We start from the raw sequence: 20,827 nt of genomic DNA, 5'->3' as shown, positions 1-20,827 counted from the left end.
ATTTGATAATTTCTTCTTAATTTTATTTATCGCACTAAGAAAATATTATTTTCACTTTTTTTTTTCCATGAAGATATTCATGCCACTCGCCACGTCATTATTCTACTACGCGTACATTACGGAAAGCCGCCTCTCATTAATAATTGTTGTCGATAATAATTACAGTTTCAATCTTTTTTTTTCTTCTTCAAATGCCTAATCATTGCTAACTCTTACAACTATAAATGATAATAATAATAATAATTCCAAGGATAATTGTAATTATTTTCCTTTTCATATTATTTGGATACGTTAGTTCCTTTTCCATAACAATAAACACATTATTATTGTTATTATAATTATAAAGTTAGTAGATTTTTTATGAAGATCTATATTTGACAATAATATAACTCTAAAAGCAGTTCAAATGCAACATATTTCCTACTTAAAGGAAAAACAAATATTTTTAGCAATGACTAAGGTACAAAAACGCTATTATCTCTAATTACAAATTAGTAATAATTAATAATAATAGTAGTAACTCTCAACGCTTAACTCTTATTTTTCTCTGGTTCAAAATAAGTGCAAATTTAGGGGTCGTTTGGTATGATGAATTAGGAAAAATAGTTTTGGGATAAAAATTTAGTATCACAATATTATCCTTTGTTTGGTTAATAATCCTGGGTTAAGTTACCCCAGGATTAAAAATAGTATCAGGATAAGTCATCCTGACAGAGGGTGGAATAACAATTATAGCCATGAGGTCCCTCAAACTTCTTATCTACTAAATAAGGTGGAGGGTATTTTTGTAAACAACAACTTTTTCTCAGAAATTGTGCAATGCATGTTACTTTTAATACAAAAAACCAAACAATCAATAAGAAATAATATCAGGATAACTAATCCCAACATAACTAATCTCAGTATAACTAATTCCAGTATAAGTAATTCAACATAACTAATCCCAACATAACTTATTTTCAAACCAACGAACCTTAATCTTTTTATTTACTCCCTTCAATTCCAAATTTAGCACACTCCTTAAGAAAACACAGATTCCTAAAAAATAGGTATTTTAACTAAACTACGCTTAATTAAACACAACCTAATTAATATAATCTCTTGATTACATAAAGATTCACTTATTCAAATAAGGGTCAATTTGAAAATTAGTCTCTTACTATTATTTTTTTGGTTTCTCATCCGGTGTCCCGTATTCATAGTGGAGCCCGACTATATTCGAATTCTTGCACCTTAGGGCCCCATTAGGAAAAAAATGCTCCCTACCAAAGATATTCCCATACCCAGGGTTCATTCTTTTATTGATTATGCAAGTAGACACTTATTTTGAAAATTCTCAGTAGCCACTTATTATAAACCAGAAGAAATATTATTTTTTAGGTTCAATAAATACTCTGGACTCTGCCCTATAGATTTCTTTCCAATTTCAGTGCCGTGGCAAAATCTCCACAATTCCCACTTCCCCAAATCTTCTGGAAAAATTCACCAAAAATATCTCATAAAAAAATAATAATAAAAAAAAAATTAAAGAAACATATATAAATTGAGCCCATTGCCTTTGCAGAAGAAAGAAAGGGCCAAAAGTTTCTACACTTTACTTGCAGTAAACCCCACTGTAGCATAGGTTAGTGTTTTCTTGCTCTTCCAACTTCTACATTGGATTTAATTTAATGTATATTTATAATTTTTAATCTTAAATATCTTGTGGGGTTTTTTCATTTTCTATTTTCTTGCTTCCCATTGTATTTTCTTGGTTTATATTATGCTTTTTTGCTTGAAATGCTGAAGTTGGTTTTCTTGTTTTTTGGTGCTGTTTTATGAGGAATTTAGTATTCTTATGTGGGTATTCTTTGTTTCTCTTTCTTTTTGCTGTTTACTAATGTTCTTGGTATTGAATTTCTTTAAATTTTGCACATTTTAATATCAGTTTTCTTGTTTGATTAAAGATATATCTTTTCTTCAATTTTAATAAATTTTGGTTGCTGGATATCTGTACTTCTACATTGGATTTTTAATCTGATAATTTTTTTTTAATTATAAATATCTTGTGGGGTTTTTCTCTTTTCCTTTTTTTTTTTTTTTTTGGTGCTTCCCATAGTATTTTCCTGGTTTTACTTGTGTTTGTTTGCTTGAAATGCTGAAGTTGGTTTTCTTGTTTTATAGTACCATTTTTTGCTATTGAATCTTGAAGGGTGTCCAAAAAGTTTTTTTTTTTTTAACCATTTTTTGCTATTTAATCTAAAAGGGTCTTGAAAAAGAACATTTTTTTGGTGTTTTTTTTCTGAGGAATTTAGAGCTATTATCTTAAATATCTTGTGGGGTTTTCCCCTTTTCTATTTTTTTTTTTTTTTTTTTGCTTTCCTTGTATTTTCTTGTTTTTACTTGTGGTTGTTTGCTTGAAATGCTGAAATATGTTTTGTTGTTTTGTATTACCATTTTTTGCTATTGAATCTAAAAGGGTCTTAAAAAAGAAAGTGTTTTTAGTGTTGTTTTATGAGGAATTTAGTGTTCTTATGTGGATATTCTTTGTTTTTCTTTCTTTTTGCTGTCTACTAATGTTCTTGGGATTGAATTTCTTTGTTGCAATGTGTTAATTTGCACTTTTTAATATCAGTTTTCTGTGACTTCTTGTTTGTTTAAAGATACCTCTTTTATTCAATTTTAATAAATGTTGGTGGCTACATTGAATTTAATCTGATATTATTTTTTAATCTTAAATATCTTGTGGGGTTTTTTCATTTTCTATTATTTTGCTTCCCATTGTATTTTCTTGGTTTATATTATGTTTTTTTTGCTTGAAGTGCTAAAGGCTGTTCTCTTGTTTTTTTAACTATTTTTTGCTATTTAATCTAAAAAGGTCTTGAAAAAGAACCTTTTTTTTGGTGTTTTTTACTGAGGAATTTAGTGTTATTATCATAAATATCTTGTGGGGTTTTTTCCCTTTTCTATATTCTTGCTTCCCATTTTATTTTCTTGTTTTTACTTGTGTTTGTTTGCTTGAAATGCTGAAATATGTTTTCTTGTTTTGTAGTGCCATTTTTTGCTATTGAATCTAAAAGGGTCTTCAGAAAGAACCCTTTTTGGGTATTCTTTGTTTTGTTAAGTGAGTTTTTTTTTTCTTCTCCTTTTTGCTATCTAGTGATGTTTCTGATATTGTTTTTATTAGTTGCAATGTGTTAATTGCAAAGAGGAAAAAAGGGAAATTTGCATTTTTGTTAATATCAGTTTTCTGTGAATTCTTGTTTGTTTAAAGATGCCTCTTTTATTCAATTTTAATAAATGTTGTTGGCTGGATATCTGTACTTTTACATTGGATTTAATCTGATAATTTAATTTTATATCATAAATATCTTGTGGGGTTTTTCCCTTTTCTATTTTTTTGCTTAAATGCTAAAGTCGGTTAAAAGTCGGTTATATTGTTTTGTAGTACCATTTTTTGCTATTGAGTCTTAAAGGGTCTTCGAAAAGAACGTTTTAGTGCTGTTTTCTGAGGATTTTGGCGTTCTTGGTATTTCTTGTTTCTCTTTCTTGATTTCGTTAAGTGGGGTTGAATTTCTTAGTTTCGATGTGTTAATTGCAAAGAGGAAAATCGGAAATTGTGTAATTAGATGACGATTATAGTTTGCTGTTGCACATTTAATATCAGTTGTTTGTGAATTCTGGTTTGATTAAAGATACCTCTTTTATTCAATTTTAATAAATGCTGATGGCTGGAGATCTGTTCTGTGAGATGCTTGTTGTTGTGTTTATTAGGTTATGGCTGAAAAGATTATAGGGCGTTCGATAACTCCGAGGAACTTGAATTTTCGATTTAATGTTAGTGAATCTAAAATTCAAACTGATTCTATTGTTGATTTTGTAATGCCTAAGTTTCTATTTGTCTTTAGTTAAACTAGTTCTAAGCTTGGTTGGTACCAGAGTTTTCAGGAAAACTTATGTGTTTTGTTCCTTGATAATTGCATCCAAGTGAATCAGATATGTGGTTGCATAAGCAGAAAAGCTGTAGGACAATATTAAAGTTTTTGAGTCTGAACTGATTAGTGACAATATCAGCCTAGTTCGTAACGCTTTTGGCGGTGTATGCAGAGGGAAGTTTAACCTTTTATGGCATATACCTTCTTATTGTGAATTGCATCATTTTGGAATGTCTTTGTACACTGGATTCACCGAATTGCATCAGCCTAGTTTGTAACTCTTTTGGCGGTGTATGCAGAGGGAAGTTTAGCCTTTTATGGTATATACCTTCTTATTGTGAATTGCATCATTTTGGAATGTCTTTGTACACTGGATACACCGACAACATTAAAGTTTTTGAGTCTGAACTGATTAGTAACAATATTAGCCTAGTTCGTAATGCTTTTGGCGGTGTATGCAGAGGGAAGTTTAACCTTTTATGGCATAGACCTTCTTATTGTGAATCACATCATTTTGGAATATCTTTGTACACTGGATCTTTTATATTCTCATTCTGATATTTATATGGGTTATTTTGTAATTTCAGAGGATAATTCACTGTCCTGTTGGATCTAAATGGCTAAAGATACTAGTAATGCTGAATCAGCTAATCGGAGAGCTGGTCTCTTAAAGGACCAGGTTCGACTAGTCAAGAGAAAGAACTGTGATCGATATGAAATCGTCTCGATACCTGATAACTTGTCATTTGAGAAAGGCTTCTTTGTTGTAATCCGTGCATGCCAATTGTTGGTTTCAAAGAATGAAGGATTGATAATAATTGGTGTTGCTGGTCCCTCCGGAGCAGGAAAGACTATATTTACTGAGAAAATACTTAGCTTCATGCCAAGTGTTGCAGTTATCTCAATGGATAATTACAATGATGCTAGTCGAATAGTTGATGGAAACTTCGATGGTAAGAATGAATACCTCTTTTCATATTTCTGTTGATGTTAACAAAAGGGCAATTTCACTTGCATTCCGTTCTTTTTTATTGATTTACCTTGATATTGGTGTCATTAGTACTTCTGGAATAACTTAAGAGTATATGATTTGTACTTTAACAGGTCTAATTTTTCTTTTGAAACAGATCCACGACTTACAGACTATGATACATTGCTGAAAAACATCAGTGATCTAAAGGCCGGGAAGCCGGCTGAGGTTCCAATATATGATTTCAAATCTAGCTCTCGCGTAGGATTCAGGTTCAGCTCCTTGCTTCCTATTCATGTAATATTCTATACTTTTATGTGCATGTTTCATTCTCCATACAAGCTGCTATTCGAAACCACTGCAAGTTAGTTTACCTGTTTGCTTCAGAAATATTATGTTTGAATGCTTAAATGGAAACTACCTCCAGACCTTGGGCCTTTTATAATTTTGGGTTCTATTACATGAAGAAAAAATGATTTATGACATCTCTGGAGCAATGCTACCTAGGCTCTTCGTTGCTCTGATTCAAACCGAAAATTAACTGTAAAATTGGCATACCTAATTTGATACAATTAAGTCCATGTCACTAAATGTGGAACCTCATGACTTGTTCGTGTTTGTATCAGTTTACTTTATGGTATTCTAGACCTAAAGGTATATATAGCTTAGTGGTCTGCAAATCTTGAAGACCAGAGTTCAAATTCCAGCAGAGACAAAAACACTAGATGTGTTTTTCCCATCTGCCTATGCCTAAGCTTGGTGGACAGGGTTACCCAATACATGTGCTGGTGGGAGGTAGAAGGTACCTGGTGGAATAGTCGAGGTGTACGCGAGTTGGTTTGGACACCACTGTTACAAAGAAAATTTAAAAGTTTATGCTATACTAGTTTCATTTTGCTTGCTTTTTTTTTTTTTTCTGTGGTCTACTCAGGAGATGTTTGTTCCCTGGACTCCTAATTGCTTCTCAATTATCTAAGATGTGTTGCATAATAGTATATGATCTGAACTTACAACATTAAGTTTACTGCAGGACTCTTGAAGTACCAACCTCCCGCATTTTGATTATTGAAGGTATCTATGCGTTGAGTGAAAAGTTGCGGCCTTCGCTGGATCTTCGTGTATCTGTGACAGGTGGAGTTCACTTTGATCTTGTAAAAAGGGTTTTACGGGATATACAACGTGCTGGGCAGGAACCCTCAGAGATAATCCATCAAATATCTGAAACGGTTTCCTCTATAATTTTTGGCTAAAACATACCTGAAGCTCTCTTTCCTCACTGTCTAACGACGATGTCTTGTGCAGGTTTATCCAATGTACAAGGCTTTTATTGAACCTGATCTCAAGACTGCACATATAAAAATTATCAACAAATTTAATCCGTTTACTGGATTTCAGAGTCCTACATACATTCTTAAGGTAAGGATAGTAAAAGTTCATACCACTTCTAATTTCAGACAAATGATTTGATTAAAATCATCAAAAATACAAAAGAGATAAAGAGGCTTATCTATTTGCTTGTACCTTTAGTCTTCTAGGAATGTGGAAGTCGATCTAATCAAGTCTGCCTTATCTGAAGAACACACTGAAAGTACGGAGCAAACTTACGACATATACCTTCTGCCACCTGGTGAAGATCCAGAGACATGCCAATCATATCTGAGGATGAGAAATAAAGATGGAAAATACAGTCTCATGTTTGAGGTTTGTCTCTTTGTTATATTGATCAGTACTTTTGAGAAAATAATGGCCAACTGTTAAAAAGTACCTCTGTTTGCTAGGCCATTTTGGCTTTACTGTGTAGCCTACCGATGGCACTCTGTTATTTCCTAATTAAATATTCAATAGTCGTGTGCGTAGTACTATACATTTTCCTGAAACACTTGAAAAATGTTCAAGCTTTTGGGAAACAACATTTTCCTATCCTGTTACCTGCATTTTTTATCTTGAAATAGTAGCAGGGGCTAAGGAAATTTCAAGTTACAATAACTCTGTTTCTTGTAGGAAATTGGCCATATTACAACTCACTCTCAGGTGGTGTAAGGATCATTTTTTTGCATTCTTAACCTTATGTTTCCTATAGGTGATGTCAATGACCTAGCACTTTAGTGTCATTTGGCCAAATAACTTCAAAAGGAAAAGAGTGTCAAAGACTTCCTTGCTCTTTCTATGTTGCATCTGTTGTATGTCAATACAAGAATCCAATACTATGGGATCGATAGGCACAATTTTTCAACAATACATTTTATGTTACAACCTTCTAATAAAATAGATAAAGCGTCTCATGAGTATGAAGTTTGAACCAATTGTACGACCTTCAAGCAAGAATTACCAACCGGAGGAATATCTTCCGTTTCACTATCTTTTTTGCCTTTTTACAACTAAAATAAATTGAGGTTTTCTAGAAGTTTACAAATCAATAGAAGAAGCTGATAATTGTAGAGATCATAAAATAAAATTACCCTGCCTGCTCTCCTATTAGGAACATTGTAAAATGTTGAAATGTTTCTGTCCCACATGGAAAGAGTTTTGTGTTCTTTGTTGGGATTATATTTTTTATTGAGAGACTCGAGGATGTAGTGGTCAATCTTAGTAGTTTCTACTCCATGGTTATTTATTTATTTTATTTTATCATCTAGTGGTGCTTGGGCATATCAGCTTTTCTTGACCAACTAATTTGCCAGGAATTATTTGTACATGTAAAAAGCTGATCTACTGAAGTTTTGATGGTGACAACTTAAAGTGGTTTTGAATTGTAGGAGTGGGTCACTGATTCACCATTTGTCATATCTCCGAGAATCAGTTTTGAAGTTAGTGTGAAGCTTCTTGGTGGATTGATGGCTTTGGGATACACAATTGCAGCAATACTCAAAAGAAGTAGTCACGTATTTTCTGATGAAAAGGTCTGCGTGAAAATTGATTGGCTAGAACAACTGAACCGGCATTATGTTCAGGTAGTAGACTTGTTTTACTCTCTCCTCCTTGCTAAGATAGATACATGCTAAATCTTGTCATTTTTGTTAACTCTCTGTTGGAAATGACGCCAAGCTAGAAACTAATCCCTGCTAATTTGCAAAGGCCGTTGTGAGTATTTATTTTTCTCTTTTTATCTTGAAGAAGAGTAAAGTCATTCAATTTGTAGCTTCTGATCTTTTAATTATCAATTACAGAGAATATAACTGACAAGGAAGGGGTGTGTTATTTCAAGACTTTGATGTCCACTACATTAGTTGAGGATTGATCTCCTTGTTGATCTTTAATAATTCAGATTGACTAGTTGTCTCTTAGGATCAGGTAGGAATATTGTTTTAAACTTCTAATATGCTAGATTTTCTCAACTTTGCCAAGGTACAAGGAAGAGATCGCCTTATTGTAAAATCTGTTGCTGATAAGCTGGGACTGGAGGGTTCATACACTCCGCGTACATATATTGAGCAAATACAGCTAGAGAAGCTTGTGAATGAAGTAATGGTATGCTAGCTTCCATAGCTTTTCATAACGTTTTGTCATGGCTTTCTGCCACTTAGTAGATATATCGCAGGCACTACCAGATGATTTGAAAACAAAGCTTAGCTTAGATGAAGATCTTGTCTCCAGCCCAAAAGAAGCTCTCTCTCGAGCCTCAGCAGATAGAGTAGCATGGAGAAATAAGAATTTAAGAAGGTACTTGCCTATCCATTTTTTCCCTATCAACTAGTCGTGCATTGAATAATGGCTTGTCACAGAAAAAAAAAGAGGGGGGGGGGGGGGGGGGTCAAACGACGGATTTCATCAATAAGCTGAAAAATATCTCGCCCATGCCAATAATTGCTTGTGGCTCAGTGGCTTTAATAGAAGGCTGCTTAGCTTATGTGTATATGCGCCTATGTGTCATTCTGTTTGATGTGTAGATTGAATAGATCGGCTCCCAATTTTAACTTGTTTGATTAGGTATTCAACTCCTTATTGGTTTGTACATAAGCAAGTCATTCTTGGCATTCTATATTCAAGGAACTTCTCTGACTTGGCTGGGTGTCTTGCTGAGAAACCATATCCTTATACTGAACAGATGAGCAGATTCAGCATTTTCTTAGTCATTAGCAACTGCATGCCTTTTTTTCCCCCCCTTCGTTGCATTGTTAAGTATGTTAAAGTTTAGGTAAAATATGCAAGGGCATACCATTGGATGCTACGGAATGGTTGAGTTGTGTAGACTTTGGCATATTTGGATATGTCCAAGACAGGAATTTAAAGAACATTAAATTTAAATGGGAAGTTTTTCAGAAACTTGCATGGATCTCCATCCTTATTGGCACAAACCCCTTGATGGTGGTGTGGAGATGGGTGGGAGCCCCAGCAGAAGCGGAACATTAAATTTAAATGGGAAGTTTTTCAGAAACTTGCATGGATCTCCATCCTTATTGGCACAAACCCCTTGATGGTGGTGTGGAGATGGGTGGGAGCCCCAGCAGAAGCGGCCCTTCGTTGCATTGTTAAGTATGTTAAAGTTTAGGTAAAATATGCAAGGGCATACCATTGGATGCTACGGAATGGTTGAGTTGTGTAGACTTTGGCATATTTGGATATGTCCAAGACAGGAATTTAAAGAACATTAAATTTAAATGTGAAGTTTTTCAGAAACTTGCATGGATCTCCATCCTTATTGGCACAAACCCCTTTGATGGTGGTGTGGAGATGGTTCTTTTTTTTTTTTTTTTGTGGGAGCCCCAGCAGAAGCGGCCCCTTCGTTGCATTGTTAAGTATGTTAAAGTTTAGGTAAAATATGCAAGGGCATACCATTGGATGCTATGGAATGGTTGAGTTGTGTAGACTTTGGCATATTTGGATATGTCCAAGACAGGAATTTAAAGAACATTAAATTTAAATGGGAAGTTTTTCAGAAACTTGCATGGATCTCCATCCTTATTGGCACAAACCCCTTGATGGTGGTGGTGGGAGCCCCAGCAGAAGCGGAACATTAAATTTAAATGGGAAGTTTTTCAGAAACTTGCATGGATCTCCATCCTTATTGGCACAAACCCCTTGATGGTGGTGTGGAGATGGGTGGGAGCCCCAGCAGAAGCGGCCCCTTCGTTGCATTGTTAAGTATGTTAAAGTTTAGGTAAAATATGCAAGGGCATACCATTGGATGCTACGGAATGGTTGAGTTGTGTAGACTTTGGCATATTTGGATATGTCCAAGACAGGAATTTAAAGAACATTAAATTTAAATGTGAAGTTTTTCAGAAACTTGCATGGATCTCCATCCTTATTGGCACAAACCCCTTGATGGTGGTGTGGAGATGGGTGGGAGCCCCAGCAGAAGCGGCCCCTTCGTTGCATTGTTAAGTATGTTAAAGTTTAGGTAAAATATGCAAGGGCATACCATTGGATGCTACGGAATGGTTGAGTTGTGTAGACTTTGGCATATTTGGATATGTCCAAGACAGGAATTTAAAGAACATTAAATTTAAATGTGAAGTTTTTCAGAAACTTGCATGGATCTCCATCCTTATTGGCACAAACCCCTTGATGGTGGTGTGGAGATGGGTGGGAGCCCCAGCAGAAGCGGATGAGATTCTATCTTGTCCAGGAAAAGTTTTGATGTCAAATTGATCTGTTCTTGATCGGTTTTTTCTTTTTGTTCTTTTTTTTTTTTTTTTTTTTTTTTTTGGCAGGGGTTTGTCCCATTCGTACGCAAATCACAGAGAGAAAAATCTATCCAAGATTGATACTGATAGTCAGAGGTTTGATGACAGAAACACTGATTCAGCAGCAACATTAGCAAACCAGGTTTTGTATTTAGCAACAATGAACATCTTTTCACTATACTACTATTGCTTTCTTGGTGTGCATCACGTCTTTCATGACACTTCCAGAGATTTACCCTTCCTGTCTGTTGTCCTTCTTTCATAAGGGAGCTGTTACACATTTATCGGAGCAGATTTCTACCTTGAATGATCGGATGGATGACTTCACATCTAGAATGGAAGAACTTAATTCCAAGTTAAGCAGCAAAAGAGCTTCTCCGAGCACACAAAGTCTGGCTTTGCAAGCTGAAGCTTGTAATGGATCCGGCCCAACTTCTTACTTCATATCTGGTTTAGAAAATGGTTCCTTGACAGGATCCATCATGCCAAATTCGTCATCCTCCTCTTCTCTAATCCCAAAGGAGTCTACTCTGATGGAAGAGGTACATTTTTCACTAGGCTTTTGTCATGCAAACCTATGATTAATCATCATCTTCTTTTACTATGATGATGGAACCTGTGAATATCAGAAGATAACTAAGTTATTATTACCTTTGCACTAACTATCTTACTGAAGTATCTGAGGTTTTCTTATATTCGGTTTGTGATACACAGCTATCCAATGTTTCACGTGGACAACGCCAAATTATGCATCAGTTGGACAGTCTTAGCAATCTTCTCCGCGACAGACTGGGAGAACAATCACGGCAAGCAAGAACAGGCAAGAGAAGAGATATTCGTGATATTGATATTGATTCGATCAAAGTACCTCTCACTGTAACCTTAGTAGTTGGTGGATTGGGGTTCTTTCTATTTAAGAGCCTACAAAACCGAAACTGATTCGTCTTCCTAATGTAAAACCTATGCATCATTGCTCCTTTATACTTTTCTTTTCTTGAAGTTCATCAGCCCCATGCTAGTATTTTGACTATGCAGTACCCTTCAATCGGAATGGACCAGTGTTTCATGGATCAGGCTGATCTGTGTTTGGGGCAAGAAAAAGGCAGATTAATGCCTTTCTATGTTGCCAGTGAGTTTTGTTAAAGAAGGGGATGAGTCAGCAAGTTTTGCATACTTGTGGGGTTCTTTTGATTAAAATTTTCTCTTCAATAGTAACTTTAGAAGTTAATTAGAAATTGACCTTAAGGTACAAGATCAAGATGCCCTTTGCTGATGCTTTTTGTCATTCTCCAACTCCGGATGAGTTTGAGGCCTCCGGCGTCCTTTTTGAATACATTTTGTTGCTTCCCTATTTCTAAAGGGCGAGGGTGGTGGCTTTCTTGTGGTGTTAATTGCGAACTCATTCCATTTTTGCCGGATTCGTTCCTGTGGCTGAGAAGCTTCTTCCAACTCCTTATATGCATTTCTGACTTCTTGTTTGGGAACCAAGAAGTGGAATGAAAAAGAAATTGAAAGCCTTCTCCTTTGGGCTGTCTAGCTCATGAGGAAACATTTTTTGGGCCTTATTCTAATTTCTGCATGGGCAATTCGCAGGATTGTCCTTCCTTTGGGATGGTCTTTAGTTTTTGTCCCTCAAAATGTTGGTCTTTAATTGTTGGAACTAATCGCGTTTATCTTGAGCTTCGCGTAGAAATCATGAGGTTCTGGGTTCGAATCCCCATTCAGACATAAACAACAACAACAACAACAACAACAACATACCCAGTTGAATCTCACAAAGTATGGGGTGAGAGGAAGGGTTAATTGTACTATAACCAAAACAAAATATTATCCACAAAACAACACCAATAACACATAAGATTACATAAAAATTCGAAAGATTCTTAACAAGACAATACCAAAAATCAAGACAACAAGGGGAGAAAAGTCGATACCGATAGGCAAATCAAAGCAATGCAAAAACGAAAAATAAGGTGGCAAAGAAGTCATGATAAAAACGCATGAGAGACAAGACCCAACACGTAAAAAGAAACATAGGGCAATAAAAAGTGAGCAAAAACAACGCCTACTAGTGCGATTTAAAAGTCAAGACTACTTACTAGCCTTCTACCCTAGATTCAACAAAGAGCCCTCCACAACCTCCTATCTAAGGTCAGTGTCCATTCATAATACTATTCAAAATCAAAATAAACAACGCCTAAAGTCCCCGCCTAATCACCTCCCAATATTTCTTCGCTGTGCCTTCCTCTACCTCTCCTAAAACCGTCCAAAGCTAACCCTCTCACGCTCCGCACCGAAGGCAAAGATATCTCTCCTCTTCACATGCCCAAACCATCTCAACCTAAAAACGCTTCCCGCACCTTGTCCTCCACCGATGCCACTCCCACCTTATCCCCGATGTCCCATTCCCGATCCTATCTCTCCAGACAGACACAAAAAAGAGGCCCACACATCCAAAAAAGATTCTCATTTCCGTGACTTTCATCTAGAAAGACGCGAGAGTTTCGATCGGCTAACACTCGCCAAAACTTATTAAACAAGTGCTTATGAAGCAAGAAAAGGCCGGGCCTAACCACCACCTTGTAGAACTTGCCCTTAAGTTTTGGTGGCACTTTTGTCACACGCACATCTCGGAAGCGAGCCTCCATTTCAACCATCCTGCACTAATACGATGTGTGACATCATCGTCAATATCCCCATTTTCTTGTAAAATAGACCGAAGATACTTGAAACTTCCTTTCTTTTGAATGACCTGGGTACCAAGCTTCACTAAATTAAAAAAAAAATTTCACAAAGCAAGGCTTGGGTCGCGTGTACGTCGACTCGCATACTTTTAAGGAATAACCAGTTATGCCGGATCGCATAACTATAAATTCCGCCCTTATAAGGGAAATTTTATGCCTTAAGAAAGCCCGTGAAAAGGGCATACTTTTAGTTATCTTAACTAAAAGTCTGCCTTATAAGGCATAACTGTGTATGCCTCATAAGGCATAAGGCATAACTAAACTTTGTCTTAAAGAAAAGTTGCACTATGTGGGCGTACTTTTAGTTAAGGTTTAACGAAAAGTTTGCCCATAAGGCATAAGTATGCCGGCTTCGGCATAACTTTGGTTATTCCTTAATAAGTGTATGCCGGATCCCGCATACACGCGACCTAAGCCTTGTCTTGGGCTTTTTTTTATTTTTTTTTATTTTTAATTTATGCTCACGGGGGTTCGAACCCCGTAACTCGCGCATGTGCCCTTTTCGCGAACAATGTGTCGGGTGGCAAACTTAAAGACCACAAATATGAGGTGATAATATTTAAAGACCACCCCAAAAGAAGGGAAATCTGCGCAATTTTTTGTTTCTGCATCTCCATCAAAATTTGCACCTTTTTGTAATATGATGTACAATACAACACACATAATTTTCAAAGAGCTCAACTAGTATTCGAAATTGTAATTTTTTACACCATAAGGTCATTGTTACTTGTTGTAGCATGTAATTTGCTTTAATTTTGTGATTATAATTTTATTTTCATTTTGGGGTGGGTGCTGCCTCGCGAGGCCATAGCGGGCTCAATGGTTAGCCTCCATTTAAATTTTGTTTAGGGGTGTTTTGCTTTTATATGGATTTATTGAAGGAAGGTTTCAGCTTAGCACAAGCTAAAACATCCCGTTCATTAGTCACTTCCTGCATGGTCAACTTTTTTTGGGTTAATATATTTGAATTAATCATATATTCATTCTTACGCGTAAAGATTCATATTTTTAATGGTATGTTCTTGCATCAATACTAACTTGAAGCTATAGTTTAAGCGAAGTGACAATATCGTAAAAAAAGGGTGGTATATATCATATATGCCTTCTTTCTTTATGGATAAGGTGAGTGATCTTAACATTCCCAGTAGTGAGACTAGCCCAAAGTCTTAGGTGTTTAATTACTAGCTCTCGTTTGTATTTTGATAGTAAATCTTAAGAGGTACAAGCTATATTTAGCAAAAATATTTATTGCCAGCCAAAAATTTCTTCCCTTAACTCTTTCGTTTTCCTCCTAACACCTATAGGTAAAAACTTACCTGTATTAGGTGTTTACATTAAACAAGTGGATACATGATATGTGTCTGAATATACAAAACTATTATTTAGTTAATTAATGTATATTATTACTTCATTAAATAACTTAACGGGAAATATTTATTGCACCCACGGGCCTAAACATCTTAATTAGGCTATATTGATTTGCCCACAAAGAACATAATCATAGGTTTCTCTCCTTTAATTTGTTTAAATGAATACAATTACTATCTCAGTTTGAACAAGTTTGCAAATTTACTCAAATTAATAATAGACAAAAAGAAAAGGTAAAATTGATGGATTCTGAGGTAAATGTCTAGCGCCTCCACTTAATATCCCTTGATGTACTATTCAACTTTGTAATTCGCCCCCACAATTTTAATTTTTTTTCTGAAATGTTTGGTATTTGCACTTGGTAATTAAACTTTTTAAAATTTCTTTGAATTATTATATACTAGCAAATCCATATACTAATGAGGCCAGTGTCACAACAATATCTATTACATTACAAAAAAAGAAATCAAGGGGAAAACAAATAACTAAAACAGTTTCTTTATAATTAATTGAATTTCATATGCATATAAACTCAACACAAACTGTAAGTATCAAAGATCAATGAACTCCTTAATTTGTTCAATAACTATATATAAATCACACAGGCTCTTCAACCAATCCATAATAATATTATATATACCATATGAAATCTCCTCCAAATCAAACTATAATAACATAATTCTTATAATGCATTTCACTTTTAAGGATAAAAGTTCACATAATTGTGTCTATCTGATGGTGCAGAAGGAGGAATAGGAACTCCTTTTGGTAGCATATGGAACCAATCACTCTTGTTAAATTCTTTCTTCTCACTGTAATGTTTCAAAGGTTCTGAGAACATTCCAGAAGCTTCCTTTTTCGTATTCGTCGTTGTTGTCGTGGCCATTGATCTCACTGCTGAAGCATAGCCAAGAACAAGAGATAGTGTAAGAATCAAGCACGTGAATTTCCATGAGCAAAAATGTAGGGTTTTAGAATTAGTCGAATAAGCCATTGAGAATGTTTTCCTGAAATTCTTCTAGTGTTTACGTATGCGTTTTTTCATTTGAAGAATAGATGGGGTTCTACGTGGGGTTATATATAGACTGTTGTGCATGAATATAAGTGCATGGAGAAGTGCAAGAGTTTAACTAATGGTGAAGCCGTGAAGTAATTTGAGAAATATTTCTTTTCTGGGGAAGGACTATATACATTGAAAATTTAGTGAAATCTTAGGTGGGGTACTCAAAAAGAAAATCTTTAATTTCGGATGATGTTAATTTATTTTATATCTATGTTTTAATAGTAATTTTTTTTTTTTTTTAATCATATTTCAATGTAAAGGAAATTAATTCCTTCAATGTACGTATGTGAGATAACGTGTAAGTTCAAAAAATTTCCTTTGCAGTTAATTTAGTAAAAACAAGACTATGGGAATTGAGTTTTACTAATGGTGAAGTAACTAAAAGGTTTTGAGAATATTTTTTTTTTTTTTGGGGAAGGACTATACACATTGAAATTTGAGTGAAATCTTAAGAGTTAAGGGGGGTAATCAAAAAGAAATTTTTGAATTTCGGATGATTTTAATTCTTTTCTATCTATGGTTTACAATATATTTTTGTTTTTTATCATATCAATGTATGTGGAAATTAATTCCTTGAACGTACGTATGTGAGATAACGTTTAAGTTTGAAAATTTTCCTGTGTGGTTAATTTAGTAAAAACAAGACTATGGGAATTTTCATTTTCTAGTAAAGGTGCAATTGGTTATTGCTAACTATGTACTAAGAAATTATACCGTTAAATTAACATGCTAAATTCTATAATATGGTAATTAAAGAGATTGCTAATACTGGAAGTAAGTTTGTTTGGTCGGTTAAGTGGTAAGTACACTTAATTTGATTGTGATTATATTACATGGAATTTACTAACCGATAAAAAAAAGATTCACTTAGCAATTTACACACTCCTTAAGAAAATACTAACTCCTAGACAAAAATAGGTAATTTGACTAAACTACCCTAATAAATAGGCATTGGGAGTTGATCATATAACACTTAATAGGGGCAAATATGGAAAAGCAAGGTTAATTCTTTCTGATTTTACAGGACTCTTTTTTTTATCAAAAAAAAAAAAAAAAAAGCGCTAAGTGACTTTTTCGATCCCAGTGAAAGTAGTGATTTTTGTTGATGTACGCTTTAAAATGGGGAAAACGTTATCCAATCACTACATCGTTGAGTAGAAATGAATTTTAAATATCTAGTATAATGCATAACCAACACTTTCCAAAATTATACACTTACGCTAGGACCTCATATAACAAATATCTACGTATAACATCACCTTTCTATAACTGCTAAGATTTTTTGGAACCGATTTTTTATGTTATATTTTACTTTTGTATAACACATTTTATCTATAACAGCAACGACTAACTTTATAACAAGATTCATAATGTTAAATCTTACTAATCCCATAACAAGATAACTTTTCAGAAATACCCATATAACAACTAGAATATCGCATAAATCCAATAATAAGTATAGCTATTCTCGATCAAATATTTAATTTGGATACAATGAAAGTGCTCGATGAAGAACCCGAACCTATTGTTACTTGACTGATAGAAGATTTAATCTGCTCAACTCTTACATTTCCTTCAAGGGAAAATAATTGATACCCGTTTTCCGAAAAGTTTGACGCAAATCTTTGTCAATTCAATTGTTATATCACCACTAAGAGGTTGAAATATGTGAAACAAGCTACAATTATAAATTTCTTCCATAAAGAATTAATTTTCAAGTAAATTTAAAATGTATGCTTTAGAGCTTAAAACTTTATACATTCAAATATGAATTTATTGAAATTGTATTAACTTTCCTTAATGTTTAGTTAGTGGTTATGTGTATTTCGAGATTTAAAATACAAATAATTTTGTTGTTTTTTTGATAAATGTCAACAACAAAATTAGATTTTATGCATCTTTTTTGCCTATAAGAGCCAATTATTATTTAAATGTCAAATGATGTTATATGTGTAATAACAACTATGCTCTATAACAGCCAAAAAATTTCGAATCCAACGATGTTGTCATATAGAGGTTTGACGTACTTTGTTAACTCAAAAAAAAAAATTGTATCCGGAATTAGTTAGTACTACTAATTAAGATCAAGAGCTACGTGGAATATTCTTTTGAAAGGCTGGTATTTAATTTTCGACCCCATTAAGAAATTGTGCAAACATATACATTCTTCAACAATTTCTCCTCATTTTCCACTTCCTCCTGCTCATTGCTTATTTGTGATATTTTGATTGATTTTGTTTGTTGTAAACTCTCAAGAACGCCATTGTTTGTTTTATTGAGCTTGTTTATAGCAAACAAAATGATTTTTTAAAAGATCCTAGTTGAATCTAACAATTGAAAATTGTTGGGACTGCATTAGAAGACTGATATCAAATTCGAGTAGCTTAGGGAACAACTGGACGCACTAGCTAAAAACGTGTTGTTAGTACCTCATCAACAAGTTTACTTGATCGGGTTTAATTTCAATAAATCTTGATTAATCGCCGTGTTTTCAATCACAAATGCTGAAAGGATCTTGATAATTCCAGTAGAATTTAAAAGCAAAGCAAGAACAAGTTTCCAGTATTTGCCTTTGTGGTCAATAGTTCAATTTCTGACCGATATTACAAGGATAGTAATCGTTTCTTCTTGCAAAAAACCAAGAAGAAGTATACAGACTAACACATTGCTCTAACTTACCAAATGAATGGCAAACAAACATATATTTTGTCAATATAATATCACAAATTTTGATCGCTAGCTTTGTAATATGCACGAGTGAGTCCTGAGGCTGTTTCAAGATTTGAAATTTGGGGGTTCTCAATTTTAGTCATAAATTATTGGGTTCACGCGAATAATTATGGGACAAGAGGGAGTACATATTAAATGATAATTTTAAACAAATACATGATATTAGATCAAAGTTTTCGCTTCCGCCAAACCGTGATTCCGAGCTGTACATCCGCTTTGCCAGATGCAGGTTGCTGTATATTACTGTTTATAATGACTGATGGAACAAGAAATTGTTGTTACACAGGAAGGGTAACTTTAATATGATGTCTTCTTTACTATTACAAGTGTTTTTCCTTTTTTGGTCTTCCCTTGAGTTTGAGATTAAGGAAATCTTAATCAACCAAAGAGGCCGATTGTCGATCATAGGTTGATGTTCCTACTTACTTAACCATTCACACAGATGAATTTTTTCCCCACTAAGAATGAGGTTGATAATCGACCATGAAAGAGGTTGCTTATCAATCATGGGCTAATAAACGACCAAGAAGGAGGTTATTATTAATAGCAGGTTGATGATCAACCACGAAGCGGAGGTCGATTTATTGACTATAGGTTGATAATCCACCACGAAGGTGGTTTATAGTACACCAAAAAGGAGGGTCGTTTATAGATAATAGGTTGATAATCAACCAGGAAAGTGATTGAGTGTCGATGATAAGGTTGATAATCGACCACGAAGGAGGTCGATCCAAAGGAGGTTGATTCACCAGTCGATTAATCGAAACAACAACAGAAGAAAATTAGACATTTTATCCTTTTTTTAATTCTTAATGCGATAATAGGGTCATCCACCGAACTGAAAAACTTTTTCTCCATTGAAGGCTTAAGAGGAGTCATTTAACCGGATCATCCTCTAGTATGTCAATTAAATTGTCATATCTGCAGATTCAATATTCTTGTCTAAATATGAAATTGATGCACTAGATAAAAACACATGGTTATCACTGGACAACAAAAGCTATATCAACTTTGCCGTTAGCAGGATGATGCTTGCAACTTCTAGGATATTTGATTGATGTTTTTTTTTCCCACTGCGGTTGTACAAGAATGTAGTCTAAGTTTTGGCTGTAGTTGAGGAATGACCAAATACACGTTCAAATGCTTTGAATACCTTATTGAATATAGCAAAGATCATTTAACCAAAAATAAATAGTACTTGTAGCATGAAAAAAGGATGAACTCCATATGATTGATCAAATAAGTACCATACCAAACATTAAAAAACTAAAAATAAAGTTGCATAGCAATGCTGGCTAATGGAAGATTAATAATTTTGCACTGGTATATATCAAACTACAACATAACAGAGAATAAAACAACCGAAGTGTTATTAAAAACTTGCAACAGATAAAAAGGATCAATAGTTTCTGCACACATAAATCTCACCAAGATCCCAAGATAAATACTTTCTGCATAGCACCAAAGAATTTGCAGGCAACATCCATTGTAAGGATTTCAGGTTTTCACTTAGTCAGGCATGATTTAACATGACACTGCATATACGCAAGAGGGTGCATAGCTGGCTGAGATGCACTGTAATGGCCACGCTCTCGAACTCCGCGACCTTGCACTTGCCTTTACATTCCCCAAAGGAATCGCCCTCTACCAATTGAGGCTATGCACCCTCTTGCGTACAATACCTGAGTATGTCATGACAAGTCATGCCTGTTCCATGGGGGCCCATCAGTCGGTCCATGGCAGGGGGGGCCCACGGGTCCTTACACCTATACTACCAGCAAAAGATGAGATTGAAACAACAAGATTAATAGCTTATTTATTAGAACATGCGAAATTGATTCTGACAAATACTGCAGTTCTTGCTAATAATGAAGTAGTAGAAAGAATACAGCTTATAAACAAAAGGAATTGACATGAACTTATTGGTCCTGGTTAGATTCATATGAATTCTAACACCTCCAAGCCTCACTGTCTTAACATTGGGCAGCATGGATAACGGAGGTCTTAAAGAACAGTTGAGCAAGGAAACATGCCAAACCATTTGCTTGATCTCTTGCTCGGATATCGAAATCCAAATATGAGAAAACACGTCCGTAAAGCCAAGTAGAGAAATGACTAAAAGTTACGGAGTAAAGAAAACTAAAAATAAAGAGCAAACCGTCCTTAAACAGAAATGACGACTCCGATCACACAAACACAGGATAACTGCAACAAGTGAGCTTGTCACCCCAAGTAAATCAAATTTGAAGGATAAGGTAACAGACAGGTTTCACAACCCACAAACAAATAAAACCCCTGAAAATATGTCAGAATAGCAGCTCGAATGCATCATTAGTTATAGATCAATTAGTTCAAGGCATCTTTTTTTTTTTTTGGATATTGCTACTTCTGAAATTGTTTCTTTAACATCA

General features: G+C 34.6%; 1 protein-coding gene across 3 annotated transcripts; it reads left to right on the top strand.

Annotated features, from left to right (window-relative positions):
• The first annotated feature begins 1,468 nt into the window (after positions 1–1,468).
• Positions 1,469–11,511, top strand: LOC132067770 (inorganic pyrophosphatase TTM2-like). Of its 3 annotated transcripts, none has more exons than XM_059461088.1 (12): positions 1,469–1,624; positions 4,502–4,867; positions 5,042–5,156; positions 5,915–6,110; positions 6,187–6,300; positions 6,412–6,585; positions 7,641–7,835; positions 8,230–8,352; positions 8,423–8,544; positions 10,539–10,653; positions 10,778–11,053; positions 11,226–11,511. In XM_059461088.1, the coding sequence occupies exons 2-12, from the start codon at positions 4,531–4,533 to the stop codon at positions 11,448–11,450; spliced, it is 1,992 nt and encodes a 663-aa protein (XP_059317071.1). In that variant the 5' UTR covers positions 1,469–1,624; positions 4,502–4,530; the 3' UTR covers positions 11,451–11,511. The 3 variants fall into 3 exon arrangements, with proteins under 3 accessions (XP_059317071.1, XP_059317073.1, XP_059317072.1); XM_059461090.1 differs by lacking the exon at positions 1,469–1,624 and adding an exon at positions 2,883–3,103; XM_059461089.1 differs by lacking the exon at positions 1,469–1,624 and adding an exon at positions 3,114–3,816.
• Positions 11,512–20,827: the final 9,316 nt, after the last annotated feature.

This window comes from Lycium ferocissimum, chromosome 8 (assembly GCF_029784015.1).
Source record: "Lycium ferocissimum isolate CSIRO_LF1 chromosome 8, AGI_CSIRO_Lferr_CH_V1, whole genome shotgun sequence".
Taxonomy (NCBI): Eukaryota; Viridiplantae; Streptophyta; class Magnoliopsida; order Solanales; family Solanaceae; genus Lycium; species Lycium ferocissimum.
The sequence above is the reverse complement of the archived record's forward strand: the minus strand, read 5'-3'. Positions and strand labels throughout refer to the sequence as shown.

Bases quoted from the DNA above. Each gene is read 5' to 3' on its own strand.
- LOC132067770 (XM_059461088.1), top strand. From the start codon at position 4,531: ATGGCTAAAGATACTAGTAATGCTGAATCAGCTAATCGGAGAGCTGGT. The intron at 8,353-8,422 runs GTATGCTAGCTT...GATATATCGCAG, and splicing joins AGCTTGTGAATGAAGTAATG to GCACTACCAGATGATTTGAA. The intron at 10,654-10,777 runs GTTTTGTATTTA...TTCTTTCATAAG, and splicing joins CAGCAACATTAGCAAACCAG to GGAGCTGTTACACATTTATC.